At 46.1% G+C, this 19,044-nt stretch overlaps 1 protein-coding gene across 2 annotated transcripts; it reads right to left on the reverse strand.

Annotated features, from left to right (window-relative positions):
* Positions 1-7,887: 7,887 nt before the first annotated feature.
* On the reverse strand, positions 7,888-15,764 carry ZBTB14 (zinc finger and BTB domain containing 14). 2 transcript variants are annotated; one of them, XM_075532856.1, is made up of 3 exons: positions 15,522-15,764; positions 12,604-12,688; positions 7,888-11,053 (listed from the first exon to the last, which is right to left on the reverse strand). In XM_075532856.1, exons 2-3 carry the CDS (start codon positions 12,604-12,606, stop codon positions 9,707-9,709), a joined length of 1,350 nt encoding a protein of 449 aa, XP_075388971.1. In that variant the 5' UTR covers positions 12,607-12,688; positions 15,522-15,764; the 3' UTR covers positions 7,888-9,706. The 2 variants fall into 2 exon arrangements, with proteins under 2 accessions (XP_075388971.1, XP_075388972.1); XM_075532857.1 differs by lacking the exon at positions 15,522-15,764 and adding an exon at positions 13,038-14,888.
* Between the last annotated feature and the right edge of the window lie 3,280 nt (positions 15,765-19,044).

A 19,044-nucleotide genomic window follows, 5' to 3' on the forward strand; every position in this document is an offset into this window, starting at 1 on the left:
CAAAATATTGTAGTAGGCTGGCAGGTGCTCAGCTTTCTCTGACTGTCCCTTACCACCATCTCCCTAAGAGTATGCTGAAGTCAAGGGTGTATAGGGCCGTGATGATTGCTTTCTTGATTTGAGATCTGGGGGTTGAGGGCACAGGCTCTGGCAACAGGTGGATCTGTTCTCCTGACTTGCCTTTGATAGCTGCTTGACATTAGGCAGGATATTTAACTTCTTTGAATATCAGTGTCTTCGCCATTCCTGCCTCATAGGGTTGCCATGAAGTATACAGAGATTTTGTACATGGTGTCTAGCACACCTGGTTAACATCTGCGGCTTTATTGTTATTACAAGTACTAATCTGCTTGACCCTCTCTCCAGGTCCGGAGGTCCAACATGAAAATGAAAGGGAAACAGGAAAGCCAGTGGTGGCCTAGAGGAATTAAGTGATTCCTAGCCTTCCACTGGAAAGAGAAAATTGCTATATTTCAAATAAAATGTTGTGGCATAGAATGCTTTCACAGAACTCCATCAAAATGACAGGTAGCTTCAGGTAACATGAGACCAACAAATACATTTTATATATATATATATATATATATATATATTCTGTTAAACATATTTCTAATTATATGTCTATCTCTGTGTGTTAACAGACTTTCAGTGGCTGACTTGCCTTAGTTTTGTTAACTTGGCTGGGTCCGTGGTTTGGTCAAAAGCTAGTCTCCGTGTTGCTGTGAAGACATTTAGTACATGTGATTCACATTTTCAGGAATTTAAATTACAGAAATCACCTTCGAAAATATGGCTGCAAAGCAAAGGAACAAAAGAAAACAATTTTCTTTTGTTGATTTACTTTGTTCTGTCTTGTTTTTTTTATGTGCATATTATTATCTCTACAGATCTATAAGATAAGCAGGATAAACGAGCTGGAGGAGAAAACAACAGGACAGATGGTTCCAGGTTTGGGGACATGGGAGAGGGGGAGGCGGGGGAAAGGAAGTGGGTGTTAACAACCCCAGGGACAAGGGAACAACAAGTGATCCAAAATCGATGTTGAGGAGGGTGTAGGAGGCCTGGTAGGGCTTGATCAAGGGCAATGTAACCTAGAGGAATTACTGAAATCCATATGAAGGCAGAGCATGATAGTGGGACAAGAGGAAAGTAAAAGGGAGTAGAGGAAAGAACTAGTAGGCAAAGGGCATTTATAGAGGTGTAAATACAGGTATATGCATATGTAAATATATTTATACATGACTATGTGGACATAGATCTATGTGCATATATTTATAGGGTTAGTATTAAGGTAGCAGATGAATATTGGGCCTCTACTCAGGTACTCCTTCAATGCAAGAATACTTTATTCTATTAAACTGGCATTCTATGACGCACACCTTCCCGACACAATCGCTGAAGACAAAGTGGGTGCATAAGCAAATGTGGTGAAGAAAGTTGATGATGCCCAGCTATCAAAAGATAAAGTGTCTGGGGTCTTAAAGGCTTGAAGATAAACAAGAGGCCATCTAGTTGAGAAGCAGCAAAGCCCACATGTAAGAAACACACCAGTCTGTATGATCATGTGGTGTCTGTCAATAGGACCAATCAAAGAACAAAAATTCATATCAATGTGAATGAGGGTGAGTGTGGAGTGGAGACCCAAAGTCCCATCTGTGGGCAACTGGACATCCCCTTACAGAAGGGTTACGGGGAGATGAGCCCATCAGGGTGCAGTGTAGCAACAATGAAACACACAACTTTCCTCTAGTTCTTTAATGCTTCCTCCCTCCCACTATCATGATCCCAATTCTACCTTACAAATTCAGCTAGACCAGAAGATGTACACTGGTACAGATAAGAACTAGAAACACAGGGGATCCAGGACAGATAAACCCTTCGGGACCAATAATGAGGTAGTGATACCAACAGGAGAAGGGGAAGGTGGGGGAAGAAAGGAAGAACTGATCACAAGGATCTATATATAACCCCTCTCCCTGGGGGCCAGACAACGGAAAAGTGGATGAAGGGAGACATCGGTCAATAAGGCTTGAAAAAATAATAATTTCTAAATTATCAAGCGTCCACGAGGGAGGGTAGGAGGATGAGCGAAGGAGGGATAAAAATGAGGAGCTTATGTCAAATAGAAAGTAAATGTCTTGAGAATGATGATGCCAACAGATGTACAAATGTGCTTGACACAATGGGTGGATGATTTAAAATGATTTTTAAAAAGAAAGAAAATATGGATGCATATCATCCAAAGAGCTGAAGTCTCTGAGGGCAATAGCTGGTTGCCCAAAGGAATTCTGCAAGACCAAAGCATCAATTTGCCAGCCTGTTGGCTTCTGCCCTATAGATTGGACTCACCAACCCCTCAGAATTATGTAGTAATTCCTTAAAATAAATCTCTATGTATATTAGAGGGAAAGTAAAAGAATTGTTTGGGAGGTAAAGTTTTCCCACAAACTTTGAAATTGTGAATTAGGTGGCCATTTGTATTTCAGATGAACAATTTTGTATTCAACTATTTAAATGACTTATCAAACCCATTAGCTTATCTGACCCTACTTCAATTTATCTCCTCCCTCTGAAGGACCTTTGTATATATGAAGATAAGTTAAAAAGTATAGCTACAAACCCAGAAAACTTTATTAAACATAAATCCCAAAATGTGAAGTTATATTTTCTCAACCTCTCCTCTATCTAAGATCTACATGCTTCTTGAAGCTGTATTTCCATCTCTTCCTTCTGCACACTTCTGCCTTCTCAAGGAACTTAAGTCAAGTGCATTTTCAATGTCTGTTGTCTGAGGATCAAAGAGAAGACTGAAAGGACCAGACTGGGGCTATAGGGTGAATGGGCTACGTCATCTCACCAAAATTCTCGGGGACAGCCTTTGCTACCTAGTGGCAATATTGTATGACTCACTGCATGACGCCGATGAGATAATCTTGCTTGATACAGGTGGACATTCTTCACCAGGCATGACTGTCAGGAAGAGCGTGGCCTGCCGCTGAGCACACCGGCTTTCCTTAGGGCCCATCCTCCCTTTCACACATACCCTTGCTCAAAGCTGCTCGAAGCCCAGGTCCTCATTCTTTTATCCCTCTAATTTTCCCCACCTTCTAGGATTCAGTGTTTATGAATCGGGACATTGACTCTAAGGTCAGCAGTTTGAACCCACCAGCCGCTCTGCAGGACAAAGATGAGGCTTTCACTCCTGTGAAGTTGCTCTCAGACCCCAGGGGCAGTTCTGCTTGTCCCACGAGATCATTATGAGTTGGGATTATCACAATGGCAGTTGAGGTTTTGAAGTCTCATATTATGACTCTTTTTGAAATTCAGCACCAACAAGAGGATATTAGAATCATGCTGAAGAAATCATGTTTGATAAATCTATTTTCTGAGTAGACATTACAAAATGTTATTTGACAAAGTTCATCTTAATGTTGATGTTTCATGACAATTTAGTAAAAGTCCTTCATTATTGTGCTAAAGCAGTGGCTTTCAACCTTCCTAATGCCCCAACCCTTTAATACAGTTCCTCCTGTTGTGGTGACCCCCCTCACCTCAATCATAAAATTATTTTCGTTGCTGCTTCAAAACCGTAATTTGGCTACTGTTATAAATCAGGCGGCCCCTGAGAAAGGGTCATGGCCCACGGGTGGAAAACCGCTGCTCTAAGAAGGAGCAAAGTGACCCAGTAGACTTCCATTTTAGAGCTAAAGTGAGAATCACATTCTTGGGTGTCATCTAAATGTCTCTGGGAAATAAGCATCAGATTCCCCTAGAGTTCAGAGTATCCAAAAATACACTGGAAAATCATAACATAAAAACATCTTTAAAATGAATGATTTCTTTTCTTTTCTTTTTTTTTTTTTTGGACCTGATGCAAAGGGCTTAAGTGGAGAGCAAATGCTTTGAAAATGATTAGGGCAAAAGAATGTACAGATGTACTTTATACAATTGATGTATGTATATGTATGGATTGTGATAAGAGTTGTATGAGCCCCTAATAAAACGTTAAAAAAAAACGAATGATTTCATGTTCAGTCCAGGTGTTCAAATGAAAACACTGGGCTCTCAAATGCAATTTCAACTCTGCCATCTAAAATATTCCCTAGGAAAAGCAGGTAGTCTTCTACAGAGGTCAGTATTTACACTTGTCTACACTCCAGTGAGCCACTTAAAAACACATACAAGTGAGAGGTTATGAAACTGCAGGAACCTATAAAATAACTTACTCAGGTTCCTAAGAACAAGGCACCAAAAGGTTGGACGCTTACCTAAATGCCAAGATCAGAACAGTTTCTGCCGATAGATATGTTAAGACAAACCCAAGAGCAAGTCTGCAGCCTGTGACCATGATTATTTAATAGACAAATATAAGTCAAAGAGATCTTTAAGGGAACTGATTGCAATGATCGATGTGTTATCGCCCACCCCCACCCAAAGGGACAAACAACATTAAATGTGAGTGAAGGGAGAGAGTGGACAGTGTAAGATAGGAAAATGATAATGTATCATTTATCAAGGGGTCACGAGGGTGGGAGGATGGGGAGGGGAAAAGAGGAGCTGATACCCAGGGCTCAAGCAAAAAGAAAATGTTTAGAAAATGATGATGGCAACATGTGTACAAATGTGCTTGAAACAATTGGTACAATTGATATATGGATTGTTACAAGAGTTGTAAGAGCCCCAATAAAATGACTTATTAAAAAAAATCTTTAACTTGCCCTCTCTGCTAAGAATGCTGTTTCATAAAGAGCACACATCTATTTGTGGAACATAAAAAAGTGCTGTGTACTGAGGCTTGCCCTGGAGATCATGTTTAACTTCTACATATAAAACATCAAATGGAAATTCTCATGACTTGACAAATGAAGCCCTGGGAGTGCTGTGTGTTAGGCACTGGGCTGCTAACAGCAACAGTTCAAATCCACCAGCTGCAGCCTGAGTGAGAGATGAGGCTGTTTGCTCCCATAAAATATTTGAACTACCAGACCAGGGTCCAAATTGAAGTTTTACTAGAAAACTTACCCCACTAAACCACACTACCTTCTTGTTATACGGAAAAGCCCTAAATGAATGGAAAAGCCCTAAAAGCCCTAACGGGACAATCTCTTGAACAAATCGTGAAAACCCACCAACTATTGACATGTCATGACTCAGATAAATGACATCCAGATGTCACCTGGATGTTTGCCTTTGAGGAAGCATGGATAACAGGATATGGATAGATACCATTTTCATTTTAAAAGAATGCAGAACAAGTGTGGGAAGGGGCACAAGCTCCGGATCCAAACGTCTTCTGCCTTCGTAATTCCAGCATCTAGCTTGGTTGCTAAGCAATGATGTTCATTGTACAAGGGATGAATGATAGGCGATCTCCACACATTTGAAGTGATGTCAAATAGATGCGCGATGATACTTGTTTTGAGTAAGCCCAAGAGGGGCATGCAAAATGGAGGCAAACCTCAGAATCAGCCTGAGTGGGCCCTGCCTCCAGATGGAGCAGACTTCGTAAAGAGGGAGCTTCCTCACACCAGCCTGTGTGATCATGAGGTGGCAACAGGATTAGGTATCAAAAGAGCCAAAACAAACTCCTATATCGACCGATGAGGGTTGGAGACCCATGCCCAACTGTAGGCAATTGGATATCTCACCACCACCCCCTCTGCCCTCCAGATGGGTTACAAGGAAGGGATGATTCAACCAAGGTGAAGTATAGCACCGACGGAACACACATCTTTCCTCTAGTTCCTGAATGCTTCCTCCCCCCACTACCATGACCCAGTTCTACCTTACAAATCCGGCTAGACCAGAGAACATACTTTAGCTCGTGACACATGGAATTCAGGAGATAAACCCCTCAGGAACAGTAATGGGAGTAGCAATATCATGAGGTAGGGGGATGGTCAGGGAGAGGGAAGGGGGTGAAAAGGGGAACCCAACTCAAGGTTGGATATATCACAAACACGTGGGTGAAGGGAGACAATGGACAGTGTTAAATACAAAATAACAATGTATTGATCAGGGATTCATGAGGGTGGGGTGGTGGGGGAGGGAGGGGGGAAAAGAGGAGCTTATACCAAGGGGTCAAGTAGAAACTGTTTTGGAAATGATGTTGTCAACATATGTAAGCTTGATACAATCAATGTATGGAATGTTATGAGCTATAAGAGGCCCCATAAAATTATTTTAAATATTTTTTAAAAGTGAGCTCACTGTTGATAATGCTGATTTGTTAGAACTTCGAAGTCTTAGCAAGAAGCATGATTTTTTTCTGTAGACCCACATTTTTTACTGTCATCATTATAAATGGCTACCTTGCTTCCAGCCAGGTGTCTATTTATCTCCCAGATATAGGAGACATTCGCTGGGGCAGGTAATGGAAGAAGGGAAGGAAATGAGCGAAAACAGAGGGGCGAGTCACAGGTCTCCGTTCTCTCCTGAAAAGTCGCGACCCACGTATTCCATTCGTTCTGTTAGCCTCACACAGCAGGCTTTGATCGCTACTCTGTAATGCCAGGTCGTCAGACAGGGCCAGAGGTTGTCCCTCCCATGCCTGCACAGGCCCCAACAGGAGGTTGGGAAGGAATCAGGCGAACATGAAACACCTATGAGGACCCTTTAACTGAGCATGCTCCAATTCAAACCCCGCCCCCAGGTGGGTTTGATTCATCCAATGGGGTCAACCAATACGGTCGACCCCGCCTCCCCAGCCAGAGGTCTAAAATACCTTGGCAGTGGGAAGGCCTGCCCTTCAGCCCTTGTGAGCCTGCTCCTGCAGGGGTCTCTGGCCTCAGGTCACCACGGGCGGGAGCGCAGCCCCAGGAGGTTGCGCATGCTCAGTGGCGAGCCCCAGTTTGGCACACTCCCCCGCAAAAGCATATACTCTTTTGAGACTGTAAAATCTGAAACTTTTTCCATTCTTTCTAAAAACCCTCTTGGACCGCAAACCAGACTTTGGTGTGAATTTTTTCTGGTTCGAAGGCAAGAACTGAGTGAGGTATTACCCACCGGAGAAACCGAAAAGTAATCACCACAAAGCATTACGACATGGAAATGAACTCAAAATGAGTTACAGATAACCTCACACGACTTAATCCACTGCACTGGGGGAAATTCGGAAAATTGTTACCACCATCCCTCATCACACTCCTCCATCCCTCACTTGATGGTGCCCTCAATAATCTCTAGCAATTCTAAATTACTGGCTAAGTTAATTAGTAGGCCAATTATCTGAATTCCAGGCTTTCTAAAATTCCTTCCCTCAATCAGTTCTAATACAGTGCAAGGGAGCATGTAGGCGGCTAATATCAAGCTTGAGGATCTCTTTGGACAAATAGGGAAAAGTTGATTTGTAAATCAAGTAGAGGAAACAATATTCACACTTCAAAATGTTCTTCCTCCCCACGCAATGATTTGGGGTAAGCATATCCCAGAAGTTAATTCCTCCTGAAGAATCCACCATGCTGACCTCATCCCAGGGTTATTATCCAAGGACATTAGGTCAGGAGAGAGGCCATCGTGGTAACTGGGGCCCCGCAAGCAGAACAGCCATGCTATGACTCTAAGGAATAAGCTAAAAAGACACCCCTTTAACACACACAGGAACCCAGGAGTGCAGCTAGAAATTGCAACACGAAAGAGACACGCTTCTGCCCCCAAAGAGAAACTCCTGCACAACACAAAGGAAGTGCTGAACACTAAGCTCCCTTCGGTGGGGAAGGTGTGTGTGTGCCCCACCATGATTACATTTCAGTTAGGGTTAATACCAAACTCGGACCTCGCAACCCTGTCAAACATAATAAACAACGTACAGAAATCTCATTTTGGGGAGAGATGGCTGCGTGAAAAGCAGTTATGAAAAAATGAAAACAGGAACGATATAAGCATATTTTCTTTTATATACAAAAATGAAGGCCCAGAAAATGGTTGGTTGAAGTAACTAGACAGGATGTTAAATTATTTTTCCCTTGCTTTGGTTAAAGCAGCCTAGGAACATCAATCAGTTCCCCTTCAACTACCAGCATAGAAACACAGTGACAGGACTACTTTTAGTACACAACAACTTTTAAAATAACAATTAAATTAAACTAAATTAAACATTTGACCAATAAATAAATTCTTTAAAAGGCAGCATCTTCATCCTAAAACCTTGGGCATAACATAAATGCCAATTAAAAAACAAAACAAAATTTCTCCCACAATAGTAATCACAGGTGTAAATGCAACGAACTATGAAATGAAATTACTTTAATGTATATTTGAAAAAAAAATCTAGCAACAAAAAAAATGAATTAAAAGTTGACATATTCCTAAAATTGTACATATTCTAAAAAAACAGATTAGTACTTTTTTACAGAACATAATTCAACCTATTATTGGCATTTCAGTATATTCCTAAAGAAATCGTTAAAAGGAACATTCAGTACACCAAAACTGTAACAGAATTTTCACTCGAATTTGTGGCTAGGAAAAGCCAATCAACTTCTATTTAAAACTGTCACCTGTGATGAAATGTAATTCAAAAACATAGGCATTTGGTCTGACAATCTTTAACATTGGTTAAAACATTCTGATGCTCACTGCGATGGAAGTTACTTTAATCCAATGTGCAAAACAAGTGCAGCCGTCTACTTTTACTTGAAATACATAAAACGGACAGTTCTATCTTATTTACACACTTAATAGTCTACCATTATTCATCAAGCATATTGCATCACTTTTAGGGATCTTACAGGTGCTGCAGAGAGCCCCAGGTTCAAAGGCTTTCTGGTAACTTATTCAAATGTGTTTGAAGAAGCATACCTGTGCTTGTTTTAATTCTGATTGAAAATAAAAACCAAGTTTCAAAAGCAAGGAGCAATCACTTTGATCTATTAGATCTTGGGATTGCTGGAAATGTGGCAAGCCTTCCCCAGGCTCTAATTTACCCTCTACTATTCTTCTCACTGCTGGCCCCGCTTTTGGCAAAAGAGCAGTGACCAAAAATGGGGAACGTTAAGAACTCGGCCGGAGGCCACCATATCTAGGGGTTTGTTCAGCCTCCGGTACATCTTTCAGAGCAGGTATGGGACAATCCAATTGGAGAAAGAAACACCTCAGCAAAGCAACCACTGTTTGTCCACACTCACAGAAAGTGAAAACATTGATTAAAAAAAATCAGCAAATCAAACATAAATGTAATACCAGTCTCTATTTTGTATATTTGCGCAGTGTTCGCGGCGTCAACGAACCACCAGTATTTTCTGCATCTGTGTGGAGCACACTTTTGTTATTAAAACTGCTGTTTGGACCGTAAGTCACATATCGGTGTGATGATTAAGAAATCAAGTTACTCAATCATGATTCTGTACGGTGCACTCACAGTGCAGCGTGAGTGGTTTAAAAAATAGAACAGAAGTTTCTCACTTTTAAACTAGACACCAGAGTTCTCAAATTAAAACCATTAAAAAAGGGGGTGGGGTAGGAGGGCTACAAAGAACTTGCTGGCAATGTTAATACTAGACCCCAGGCAGGACAGTGGTTTGTTCAGAACCTAGGAACATGTATCCTGGAAAAGTTTTAAAAATCCCTAACCCAGTACTGCCTGGAGCCCAATAGAGTCCAGAGCCACGAGAGTTTCTCGCCCACCCCCACGGGCATTTAGTGATTAGGATCCAAGTCCTCTTGATCTCCGCCTGCCGGGCAACGAGCGCTGGTGCATCCATCACCTCTAGCTGCAGGCGATGGTTTCCAGCTGCTGCTCGGCTTCGGCAGCCATTGCCGCTGCCTGCAACTGTTCGGTCTCGCTCTGGATGGCACTGGGGGTCACTTGCTTCCGTTCGCTGTGCATATTGTTCTCGTGCCTTTTCAGATCGGAGGCCTTGGCAAAGGCCTTGGTGCAGGAGCCACAGACAAACGGCTTCTCCCCTCTGTGTCTCCGCTCATGATCCTTGAGGTGGGACTTGTGTTTGAAGGCCTTGTCACACATGTGGCAGGCGAAGGGCCTCTCGTTACTGTGGACTCGCTCGTGCTTCTTGAGGTCTGGGGCGCGAATGAACGATTTCCCACACACCTCACAGCTGTAAGGCTTGTACCCCGTGTGGATTTTCAGGTGTTCTTTCAGGTGGGCCTGCGTGGTGAACCCTTTCGTGCACATCTCGCAAACAAACGGCCTGTCGGCCGTGTGCAGCTTTTCGTGCTTCCTCAGGCGGCCTTCGTCTGAAAACGTCTTGCCGCAGGCTTGGCAGGCAATCTGCTCCCGGTGGTGCCCGTACAGCAGGTACTCGAACTTCATATCGCTGGCGGCGGTCGTCCAGCCTGGGGTCTGTTCGTCCTTCACTTCACTCATTCCGTCATTAAAGGTTAAGGCCTGCGGGGTTTGGGACCCCAAGTCTTTTGATTCCGGGGTCTCCATGGACTCTACTTCTTGGCCGTAGCAGTTGACTTTGCGGACTTCTTCGCTCCCCAGCTCTTTCAAAATCGCTTCCTGCACCCTGAGCGTCGTCGTGGGGGACTTGCCGTCCTCTTGGCTGGGCGGGGTGCCTTCCACCGTGCCCTCAGAAGGACTGTCGTCCTGGTCTCCAATTTCCTCCACGTCGTCATCCTGCGGGTCGGCCGCATCGCCCAGGGGCCGGTTGATCTTCAGGCAGTACTTGCTCTTGGACTGGCCGTTGCTTTCCTCCGGGCTGGAGACGTCCCGCTTTTGGGAACAGAGTTTATCCAAGAAGCGGATACCAAGGATCTGGCCTGACGACATCATTAAGTTGACGTCTTCTTTTTTGACGGAAATCTTGGCTGTGTACATGTAGTTCAGGACCTCTTCAAAAATATCCGAGCGAAGAAAATCAATTTCGATTACGGAAGAGCTATCAACCTCGAGCTTCTTGAAGAGCTTTTTAAAGTAGGTGCTGCAGGCGGCCAGGACACATCGGTGTGCTCTGAATTTCACATCTTCCACCACGATGGCGATGTCACAAAATTCTCCTTCCAAGCGTTGCTCGTTGAGTGTTTTCAGAAACAGAGTTTTATGATCATCGTCATTATATTTAATGGTTTCAGACATACTGATGAAAAACTCCTACAAAAAAGATTTTTAAAAAGTTGGGTAAGTATACACGATAATTTTCCATATAGGAAACATAGCAAGATAAATTTAATATCTGACAAAGTCCTGGCACCGAAAGACCTCGGGAAGTCAATGTTAAGAAATATGAGTAGAAAAGCGCAGTCCCACCTATGGACTTCCATATTGTTACTTCCGTGAATTTTCAGGTCGCTGAGCATCGCACAGTAGTAGTAGCAGTTGTAGTAGTGGAGTCTCAGGGCGGTGCAAATGGTTAATGCACTTCACTGCTAACCAAAATGCGGATGAAGTTTAAATCTAACCAGAAGTGCCTGGAAGAAAAGCCTGGCAATTTGCTCCCTAAATATGCGGCACTAAAAGCCAGACAGAGCAAAGCTCTCTGGGCACTTGCTGGGTTTTCCTGAGTCCCACTCCATTCTATGGACACTGCTTAATAAGGGGTGTGATGCACTATTATCTCTACTTCAAGGATGAGTTTAGGAAATTACGCCGTGTTCAAGTAGGTGGAGGAGCTAGGTTTCCAATCCAAGCAATTCTGCTTCCTAACAACTACGGGTATTAATGACAAATAGCTCAACTTAAAAGTGTAAGAAACAAGGAAAGGGTTCTCTAGTCCTGTCCGTGTGTCCACTCTAATGTCAGGTACGGATGACAATTAAGGAAAATAACAATAGTGCTCAGACTACACATCTTGACTGCTGTGGTTGGATGCCCGAGCCAGCAGCACAAAAGAACAAAATGCTGACGCAAATACAAAGAAATCTTTGCAAGATAGAAAAAAGAGCAAAATGCTGGCCGCCACTGTGCTGCTTCCACGAGCAGATGAGGCTCCAGCAACTGTGATGCACAGGTTTTTCACCGGCTGCTTTTCTGAAGCAGATCATAAAGCCTTTCTTTCAAGTCCGGCTGAGTCTGGAAGCTCTCCTATAACTTGTTCAGCGTTATAGCAACATGCAAGCCTCCACTGATCAGCCAGTACTGACTGTGCATGAGGTGCACTGGTCTTCTGCCTGGAAGGGGGGACGGATTTGTCCCACTAAACTTTCAGCGGAGATACAGATCATTGAGGCTACACCAGAAACGGGCATTAAGGCCAAAAGTCTATTAAGAATTGTCTTCTAGTTTTCCCACTTTTGAATGAGGGTATTTTCTATGACCCTTGGAGAATTAGATGGCATTTGGAAAGACAGTGCAGGACGGCTTCCTTCTCCCTGATCAAAGGACCACCAAGAGCAGACGCACTTGGCCAGAGCCGCAAGAACTCAGGTATCCTATAAGCAAAAGAGATTTATGACTGGCATAGAGGACATGTTGCCATATTTAAGATATTATCTCTTAAAAACAATGTGATCTATATGGTTTCTTTGGGAAAATGCTGCTTTCCTCTCTTAAATGTGAGAATTCAACAAAGTATAAACATGGGGGAAATAAGTACCCTCCCTAAAGAAGGAGAAATGCTAATGTACAATCAAAATGGAAAGAGCTATATTTAAAACAAACACCGTGTCATCATCTCAAGATTTAATATCCAAAGTCACAATTACCATGAACAACTGAAGGCTATTCTCTCAACGCTTTAAATACCAAATTCTTCAGAGCAGAATACTTCTGACTAGTCACAAGCCAGATCTGCAAGAGAAAAGAGCAGACACAAGTGAGCGAGGTTCTTCCTCTATCCCAAATCCCAGCCAAGAATGGTTTCACGCTTTTAAAAAAATTAACTCTCCTTTTTGGTCTTGCCATTTGCACATATATACACCCATGCTCAAGTTGTGAGCACACAGGAGGGTCGCCGGGAGTGTCAGGCCCAGCTCTGAGCAGGTGTGAGCGGTCTGGGTAAGGATTGTACTATGTAGGCAGATTGATAAGCGGAAGAACAGTGGAAGAATCGCTAATATCTCCTTCTACATCCACGTCAATATTTGCTCAGATGTTGACAGCGATACAGATTAAGGGAAAGCCAATAAACACTCCTCACCTCCAGCACTTCCTGCTCTCAAGGCCCTAGGTGGTGCGAATGGTTAACACCTGAAAGGAGGACGGTTTAAAGTCAGAGGTACCTCAGAAGAAAACTTGACAAGTTTCTTCTCCTGGCAAAAATCAACCATCGAAAACTCCATGAAACACAGTTCTCTTCTGACACACACAGGGTGACATGAGCAGGAATCAGGTGGCTTTTATGCAGCCTTCACATTTTTATTGTTGTTCGGTGTTGTCAAGTCAGTTGGGACTCGGTGACCCTACGTACAGCAGAATGAAATACTGCGTGGTCCTGCATCGGATACAGAATCATTATTGCAGCGACCATGTCAATCATCTCCTTGGTGGCCTTTTTTGCTGATCACCTACTTTACCAAGCAAGACGTCCTTTTCTAAGGCCTCATCTGTCCTGATCATGTGCAAAGTGTGTGAAAGGAAGTCTCTCGCTTCCAGGGAGCTGGTCATAATCCTTCCACGAGAGACTTGTTTGTTCTCCCGGCAGGCCTCAAGACTTCCAATTTTCTTTGCCAACACCGTAATTCAAATGCATCGATTCTTCTGGGTTTCTCCTAGTCATAGGAGTATATATTTATAAATACAGAGAAGTTGTAAAGTACACATAGCAGTTACTGCGCTAACATGGAAGGAAAGAGAATAGTGCCTTCCTTGCCACCCACTGTGTGTGATGTAACACACATCAGTTAAACCACACTGGTCTTTAAAACTACACTTGAGAGATCCTGTTGTTTTTACTTTAATCCCTGCAGGGAGGAGCAAAAGTTTTCAGGTTGTGAGTTTAGTTAGAATAGCATGCTGCATTCGAAGATCTGTATACTAATACCTGGAAAACATTGAAATCTTTCTCTGCAGTGGCCACAAATGCAGTTTGGTGTAGTTAAGAGCAAGTGACCGGGCTGTTAACGTCTGAATTTCAAAATTGTCATGCAAGACCGGCACCTGGAAAATCATTTCAAAGTTCCCTCTTCAGAAAAATGAATTTGTTGAATGAAAATGAACTTGGCAAAATTACTCCCAAGGATGCCTCCAACTCCAGCATTCCGTTTGTCCCTGCCTCCCTGTGCCCTGAAGGCAGCCTGGCTTCTAGTCGTCCCCACAGGGAAAGGGACCCAGAGAAAACTGTCCTCAGTGCCCAACTTTACCTAGGTCTCCTGGGCTAGCAAGTGCTTGGGACGAGGAAGTACAGTGGGTTGATGGTAGCCATGGCAACACATTCGCGTGCTTAACATAATTCTTTTCTTTTTTTGGGGGGGGGGAGAGCTAGGTTTGCCATCCTTCTCTCTGAATATGTCTGAGGACCTGCAAGGAATAGCGCACCATTTTTCTTATTAATTGGATGTGCCGTTTGTTCCTTTCAGGTACGCCTGTGCCGTAGCACCCACTGCACAACGAGGATCAAATTAGACTTTCCTAGCGCGTCTGCAAAGCGCCGAGACCCACCCCAACTGCAGAGCAGGGGTGAGGAGCGGGTGTGGGTCCCTACAAGAGCCCAACTTCCAAAGCCGGCAGCAGGCGCTTTCCCCACCCCTGCAGTCCGCGGCCATGGGCCGCCGCACGACTTCCCTGTTAAAAACTTTCAGCTCCGAAAGGGGAAGGCGGCCACGGGCGCAGCGCAGCGCAGCAGCAAGGGCGCATGGAAGACTCGGGGCCCTCGCTTCAGCTCCTCCAGCCCGTGGGGTGCGGGAGCGGGCAGGCCATGTGGAGGGAGGCTTTCCGACACAAAAGCCCCCGCGCTCCGGTCGCACAGTGGCAAGAGGCCGCGTTCCCTCGAGGCTGGGACCAATGGACCGCGGCTCGGGGCGGCGGGGCTGGGGTAGGCCGGCCCCGAACCGGGAGCGACACGGCGCCCGGGAGCCCAGCCGAGCGCCGCGCCGCGCCGCCCGCGAGCCCGGCGCTCGCGCCCCGCCGGCTCGCGCCGGGACCTCCCCCGCCCTCCCTCGGCCGGGGGCGGAGGTGGCGCGCGGCCCGGGGACGGGCGCCCGGAGTCGGCGGGGCGCAGCCGGGCGGGCGTGCGCGGGGTGCGGGCATCCTCCTCCCAGCAGGTAGGGGCGGGCGCGGCGGCTCCCGCGGCCCCGAGGGGCGGCGCCCGGCGGCCCGCGCTCGGCGCCGGGCTCGAGGCCGTGCCCACCCCGCCGCGGCGCACTGCGGCGGTGCAAGCGGGCGGCCATGAGGGCCGGCGCCGAGCTCGGCGAGAGCGCGCGCCGCCGCCGCCCGCCGCGCCCCGAGCTCGCCCGCCGGCCCGCGCGGCCCCCCGCCGCCCGGCCGTGCCCAGCCCGGCCCCGCCGGCCCACGCCTGGCCACGCTCGCCCCGCGCCGCCCGCGGCCGCACGCACACCCGAGAACTGGCTGGTGCCCCAGAGCGGAGCGAGAACGCGCTTCCTCCGGGCCGCCCCACCGCGCCCGCGGCGGCCGCCCCCGCTCGCAGCCGGCCCGCGGCCCCTTCCGCACCCGCGCCCGCGCTTACCTGCAGCCAGGCTCAACTACCGAGCGCCCCGGGGGCTCCCCGCGCTCACTAACACGCAGGCCGGGGGCAGGATGGACTCGGGGCGTCGGGGTACAGGGGGTGGTAATGTGTTTGGTTTGGATTTTTTTTTTGGTTTTTTTTTTTTTTTTAGTTTTGGGAGGGGGCGGGGTGAGGGAAGTCGTGCACGTCCCTGATGGTAGCAAGCCCTCCTGCACGAGCACAGAATGTCTTGCCGGCCGCGAACACCCCCACCGGCGGTACCCCCCCCTCCCCTTCCCGTGCATGCGCGGTGCGGGCTGGGGGAAGGCGCGCCACCGGCTTGCGCAAGCACGGAACCCGATCGGGCCGCCGAGCGGGCGAGCAGAGAAAGGGTTAATCCGGGCCTAGGCGGACGCTTTCGTTGGTGGCCGAGGTCCGCCCCCGTGGAGCTCTGGCCTGCGCACGCGCGCGCACGCGCGCGGCTCGGTGCGCGCGGAGCCCGCGCGCGGGAGAAGGGGTGGGCGGACTGGGGCGGGGCTAAAGGAGGAGCCTCGTAGATGCGCGAGCGCTGTCGCGGGCACCCGCTCCCCGGCGGGAGCTCGCTTCTGGCTGCCCGCCTTTGCACCCTCGTGCGCTCGACGCGGAAGGGTGGAGGTGCGGACTCGCGCCCGAGGACCCAGCCTAGCGCCGAGGACGCGGGACTTGGCGCCTCCGTGCGTGTGCTCGAGCGTGGGTGCCAGCTCCGTGCGCGCTGGGGCTGGGCCCGGCCGCGCGCAGGCCGAGCTCGGTGGCCGCTGGAAGTCGGAAAAGGCAGGCGCGCCCGCACCGGCTCCTCTCCTGCGGACTGCGGGCCCTGGGACGTGCGCCCGCCGGCTCTTGGTGTCGGCCGCAACCCCTTGCAACTTTAAGTTCGGGAAGTGGTGGGCGGTCGGTAAACGTTTGCAGAATAATGAGAAGGTGGTGGTCCCGTTGCAAAGCGTCAGCGTCAGGACGACCCCAGCCAGCCACTACGTTACATATCTGATCTTACTCAGAAATGTCACAGGGTCTGGCGTCGGGCGGTCGTACCTCTTTAATTTCATTTGATTTGGAGAGAGATGATAACCCAGATCTGGTCCTGTATCTCTACTCAGCAAAAGCAACGGATGGCTCCTTTGCTGTGGAAACAAAGTCCTGTCACCCACGAGGAGGTGGCAGGTTCTGTGCAAGGCATTGGGACCTGGGAAGTCCCTCCCGCTCCCAGTTTTCTGCTCACTTAAACACAGGAAGCTGGCCAGCAAGACCACATCCCTTAGAGACACCTAAGTATTTTATCAGACTTGCTTTAACAGCATTTCGCAAATACCCAGGCAGAGGTCATGCTTTTAACCCCTTCATAACCAAACTGCTGAAAATTTTGGTTGTTGGCAAGCTGTGCATTTTCAGTAATGGGAGGCAGTTTGAAGTGAACAATGTTTTTGAGATAAAGCTAGTGGTATAGTATGTGCCAAGGGGTCTCACCCTGGAGTTAGTGGAATGTGCCCCCTTACCCCTGGCAGAATATATTAATAGGGATAGCTGCTTCCTACCAAGCCCCAGAATCAAAATTGTAGATAAGAACTATATGAGTTAAGGGTCACAAAGGTATTAAAATGATTACTACAGTGATGAGTACATAATAAACATTTGGGTAATGATATGATTGGGTGTATTAATTTTCTGAAAGAAATTCTGTATTGCCTCAATTGATTACAATATTGACATGTGTTTAAAGCAGGAGCTTTAATACACATACTTAAAAAAATTCTGTAGTAAAATACATTTTTTAAATTGCTGTTTCAACCATTCTTGGGTGTGTAATTCAGTGGCATTAATCACAGTTACTGTGCTATATAATTGTCACCACTATCCATTTCCAATTTATTTTACTGTCCCAAAGAGAAACCCAGTACCACTGAAGCAATAATTCCTTCTTTTCTCTTTCTTCCAGCTTCTAATAAACTTTTACACACATCCATTATGATGTTCACAGAAGCACAGAGGTTAGTAGGTCTAATGGATGACGCCAGGGAGAATGGATTAGTTCTACAGTCAGACATATCCAAATCCTTTCTTCTGTCAAATGAAGAGAAGGGAAGCATCTAACAGGGCAGTTGGAGGCAAGTAAATGAAATAATGTCCAGTTAATGCTTGGTAGAAATGTTACCTGGATGGTATTGAATTACTTGCGCATTCTCAGAAATGGGTTTAAGTGGCAGGGACACTTTAAAATCTATTTTGCCTCTCTTGTTTGGATTGTACAACTTCTGTTGATGCATCTTTGAATGCGCTGTCTTCCTTTGTGATCTAGATTGGGGGGGGGGGTTCTTGTTTGTTTCATTTCATTGTATTTTTCAGTTCAAGTATTTCCTTTTGGCTTTTCTTTATAGATTTTTCTTTCTTTGCTAAGACTTGTAAATTGTTTCCAAAGTGTTCATAATTGCCTGTTGGAGACTTTTAATAGTTATGTTACAAAGACTGCCTCTAAGTCTGTTTCATAGTTCCATCTCTATCATTTCAATGTTAGTGTCTGTTGATTATCTTTTCACATGTGAGTTGAGATTTTTTGCTTTTTGGTATGCCAAGTAATTTTGGATTGCATCTTGGGCTTTTTTAATGTTATGAGACTCTGGGATTTATTTACGTCATATAGAAATGTATTTTTGTTTGAGCAGACAAACATCAAGCTTAGGTTCTGACCACCATCCCACCATCCTTGTTATCGGGTGTGTTTACTGATATCACTCGATATCTTTAGAATGCTAGTTGGGTCTGTCTTATATGTGCACTATGCATTGAATAGTATAGGCTCTGACTAAAAATGTTGGTTCAGTTCTTTTTTTTATTTGCTAATTAGGATGAGATTCACATGTAAAACAACAACAAAAACGGTGATCAAGTCAATACCGACTCACAGTGACCCTATAGGACAGGGTAGAACTGCCCCTGTGAGTTCCCCGAACTGGAACTGTTTACTGGAGTACAAAGCCCTGTCTTTCTCCCATGGGCTGGCTGCTGGCTTTGAACTGTCAACCTTGTAGATCATAATCCAATGGGTTCATAAACAATTTTCTGGGATTGTTTTCTTGGTCCCCTGCCACTCTTGATACTCTCCAGCACCTGGAGTGTCCTTTAGCATTGGGTGTTCGTTAGCTCCTCCCCCTTACTTAGATGTGCACGTCCATGGCTCGGCCTGCAGGGAGAGCAAAGGGGCAAGAGCTTCCAAAGGACAAAAGGAGCAAAGGAGTCTAGTGATAAGTAGTCACATTTTCAGACACATTTATTTTAAAGAGCTAAAAATGTCCTCCTAAGGAACTGCCTTCCCCATTCAAATGTATCTTTAATGACAATTTTAAATATATCCAACCCTACATATTCATTTCCTTTATGCTTTCCTTTTAATCTGTGTTATTTAAGAACGTTTTCAACTCAAGTGTGATTTGATCATATTGTGTCCTGGGAATTTTTATTTATTTGGACAAAGTTTTATTTTGTTATACTTCCCACAGAAAATGTGCAAGCGTGT

Source organism: Tenrec ecaudatus, chromosome 15 (genome assembly GCF_050624435.1).
Source record: "Tenrec ecaudatus isolate mTenEca1 chromosome 15, mTenEca1.hap1, whole genome shotgun sequence".
NCBI lineage: Eukaryota > Metazoa > Chordata > Mammalia > Afrosoricida > Tenrecidae > Tenrec > Tenrec ecaudatus.